This window comes from Lipotes vexillifer, unplaced genomic scaffold (assembly GCF_000442215.2).
Source record: "Lipotes vexillifer unplaced genomic scaffold, Lipotes_vexillifer_v1.1 scaffold469, whole genome shotgun sequence".
NCBI lineage: Eukaryota > Metazoa > Chordata > Mammalia > Artiodactyla > Lipotidae > Lipotes > Lipotes vexillifer.
In genome coordinates, this window is record NW_006788006.1 from 59,849 (window position 1) to 63,317 (window position 3,469).

Sequence of the window (3,469 nt, forward strand, 5' to 3'; positions counted from 1 at the left end):
ATCGGCAGGCGGACTCCCAACCACTGCGCCACCAGGGAAGCCCTATTTGTAGTTTTTTAAGGAACCTCCATACTGTTCTCCATAGTGGCTAAAGCAGAAACGAACACACCATTGTATAGAAATTATACTCCAATAAAAATATTTTTTTAAAAAAGACTTCCAGGTGATTTTAAAGTTCAGCTCTTGTTAAAATGCAGATTCTGACTCCATGGATCTAGGATCAGGCCTGCAGTCCTGCACTTCTAACAGGCACCAGGTGGATGCCCATGCTGCTGGCCCTTCGAAGGCTCTAGAACACGCAAAGCAAGCTCCTGCCCTCAGAAGAAGGTAGCTGTCATCTAGCAAGACGGGCATCAGGCTTGTCATCAGGAGTTTTAGTCTGAGTCTCCGCCAGCCTTCCTCACAGCTGTGTGATCTTTGTCAGATGTCTTGTTTACTCAGCTTCAATTTTAGAGCCCTAGAGAGCATATCTTCTCCTCTTAGTCCCCCTCTCTCTTTTTCTCCCTCTCCCACCTTCTCTCTAGCTATTCTGAACTATTTGCCATTGTCAAAACGTACCCTGCTTTCCCACCTCCCACCCTTTGAACCCACTATTCCCTCAATCTGGGCTGCCCTTTGCACATCCACGGCTCTCTCATGCCCCATCGTTCAGGGTCCGGCTGTTCAAGGCCTCCACCCATGTGCTCCAGGTGCACTCCACCAGTGTTCTTGCCAAAGCCCATCCTCTCTACCATCTACCCTTGTTTCCTGCCTGTCCCCACAACCCAACTGTAAGTCACTGTGAGCAGGACCTTGGTCTTAGCCACCACTGAAGCCCCAGTGGGTGGTCCTTGATGACCCGACAGTAAATAGAAAAGTCATCCTGGTAGTGGTGCTGAGGCAAAGAGAGGGAGCTGAAAATGTATTGCTGCCAGTGAAAGGGTCAGCTCTCTTTCTCCTTAATTTTGTCCTATGTCGAGTGTCTTCTATGCCGGTTAAACCCAAGCATTCACAGAGCAGCCACCTCCCCACAGCCACTGTAGCTGTGGCAGTTTCTGTGCAAGGACTTAGAAGTCAAGTAACTCAATCCCTTCACTGTACACACACAGCAACTGGCATCCAACCCCCTAGCAAGTGGGTGAACAGACCCTGAAGGGGGTGCTGTTGATGAATGCCTGGCTGCAAACACAAGGTGGGGGCCTTGGAGCACTCTCTCCTTTCCAGCCCCATTTCCCTCGATTTCCCCTCATTGGTTGTTCCAGTGAAGCCATGTCACGCACATCCTATCAATCCTCCACGGCAGGCTCAAACTTCACTCCTCCAAGAAACCTCCCCCAAGCATCCAACACTGAGGGCCCTCTGTCCTCTGTGTTCCTGGGCAGAGTCAAAGGGGTTGTTTTGCCCCTTAGGTACTGATAGGGTATTATGCACTAAAGCCCCAAGTACATTACAAGCAATTTGAGTTTAAGAACATTTTTATTCCATTCTTTCCCCCACAGAATGCCTTGTGCTAAATCGGCATCCACCAAACATTTGCTTTTTGTTTCACTGGCTTTTTTCTCATGGCGTTTGTCCACCTACCCTTTCTCTACGAGTCAATATCTGCCAATGAAGGGGTCTGGTAGAAATGAGCGGTGGTGGCATTATTATGTAGCTGTGGCAACTGCATTTGCAAGACAGTTGAGAAGGAAGGAGAGAGAGCAAGTGCCAAGAGGTAGGCAGCTAGAAAATAGAAGACATATACTACCACCTGCCTGAAGCAGGATCTCCTTACCGCTGAGAATATGCGACATGAGGGTCAGAGAGGACACAATCGTTCACATCAGAGTGTTGAACTTCCTCCTCTTTCTCCTCCTCCTCTTCCTCTTCCTCTTCCTTGGATGAGTTATGGAGCAATCTCAGGGAAAGTGATTCCATGTGGCGACAGTTCTCAATACAAAAAGAAGAAACCACATGGTCCATTCTGGTGGAGAGCTTGATCTCAATTTTGGGGAAATAGCCCATGGCCCTTTGCACAAAGTCCTCCTCCTGCATCTCATACAAACAGTAGAACAATTCCAGCTGGCTGGGCTCAATCTGTAGCATCTTGGCCTTGGCTTTTGCTTCAATCCATTTTAGCAACTCCAGCCTGATTTTCTGAGAGATCTTGCAACTCAGTTTTCTCTCCAAGTAGGAGGTCCTCTCCTGGTTTATAAGGCCAAAGAGAAAACGGACAACAAAAATCAGATACCCTTTTTCAAACTTGCCATAGTTTTCGAGAAGGACCCTCACATCTCGGTTGGGAAGCTTCAAACTACTCGGCTGCATGTTCCTCATCTCCCCCTGATTCTCCTCTTCCAGCAGATAGTACATGGCAGCAAAGAACTCCTGGAAGGTCATGTGGATGAAGCTGTAGAATTTCTCACAGTCCACTTCCTTTTGGAAGAGGTTCATCCTCAAGAAAGCAGACACATCTGCTTTCTGCAGGCCATGATTCCTGAGATCACACTCCTCAAACAGGATTTTCTGGTTCCAGATTCCATCTGCAGCCAATGAACAGAGACCCCAGAGGGTGGCAGAGTTGTGGTGCTCCTGGCTCCCTCCTTGGGACTGCAACAAACTGGAGAGGAAGAAGATATACACTGCAGTGGTGGTCTTGGATGTCCGAGCAAGACTCTTGCCACTGTCCATCTGCTGTTTCAGCCCAGTGCACACAATCCAGCAGACCAGGGGAATAAAGCACATGGTGAAGAGAATCTCATTCTCCTGAATCAGCCTGAAGGCTTCCCTGGCTTGCTGCTTATCTGAGAAATACTTAAAGAAATATTCCTTCTTTTTGACCTCTGAGAAACCCAGGATCTCCACATGACGAGCCCGGCCCAGCAAGTGCTGAAGTTTCTCCAGGGCCACCGGTCTTGTGGTGATGAGCAGAGAGGCCTCGGGAAGCAGTCTTTTTCTGATGAGGCTGCTCAGGAGAATGTCTCCCCGCTCCACCTTCTGCCAGTTGGTGCAGAGTGCTTCTGTGTGCTCATCAAAGGCACCTTGAAGCTCATCAAAACCATCCATAAGGAAGAGGATCCTGGAAGGTTTGCTCACAATCTTGCCTATGGGTGGGTTTGGGCCAGGGCAGCAGCTGGCGATCAGGTCCCCCAGGCTCCTCTGCATCCCAAGGCTCACCTCCCGACAGTGAATGTAAAACAAATAGTCAAATTTGTCCTGGTAAAGTTCCTCTGACGCCCAGTCCAGCATGATCTTCCTGGCCAGTATTGTTTTCCCAATACCCGCTGCTCCCTGGAATACCACCGTGTGCACAGGCTCAGAGTGTTGGTCCTCAGGATCAAAAAGCAATTCCAAGTTCATGGAACTCACGGGGCCATCCTGCATCTTGGCTGAGGTCCTACCAATGGCCAGGAGCTCATGTTCTCTCTCCTGCTGGCTCCGGTGTTCCTTGATGAGACGCAGCCTGGTGAAGCGTTTGTTGAGGTTCACGCTCTCACCCAGACGGGCATTC

General features: G+C 49.5%; 1 protein-coding gene across 1 annotated transcript in view; it reads right to left on the reverse strand.

Moving 5' to 3' along the window:
- The window catches only part of NLRP3 (NLR family pyrin domain containing 3), a 52,248-nt gene that overhangs the window by 43,630 nt on the left and 5,149 nt on the right, over positions 1-3,469 (reverse strand). The window contains exon 4 of the mRNA XM_007460948.1: positions 1,754-3,469. Within this exon, the coding sequence (XP_007461010.1) occupies positions 1,754-3,469 (1,716 nt within the window). The remainder of the gene's footprint in view (positions 1-1,753) is intronic.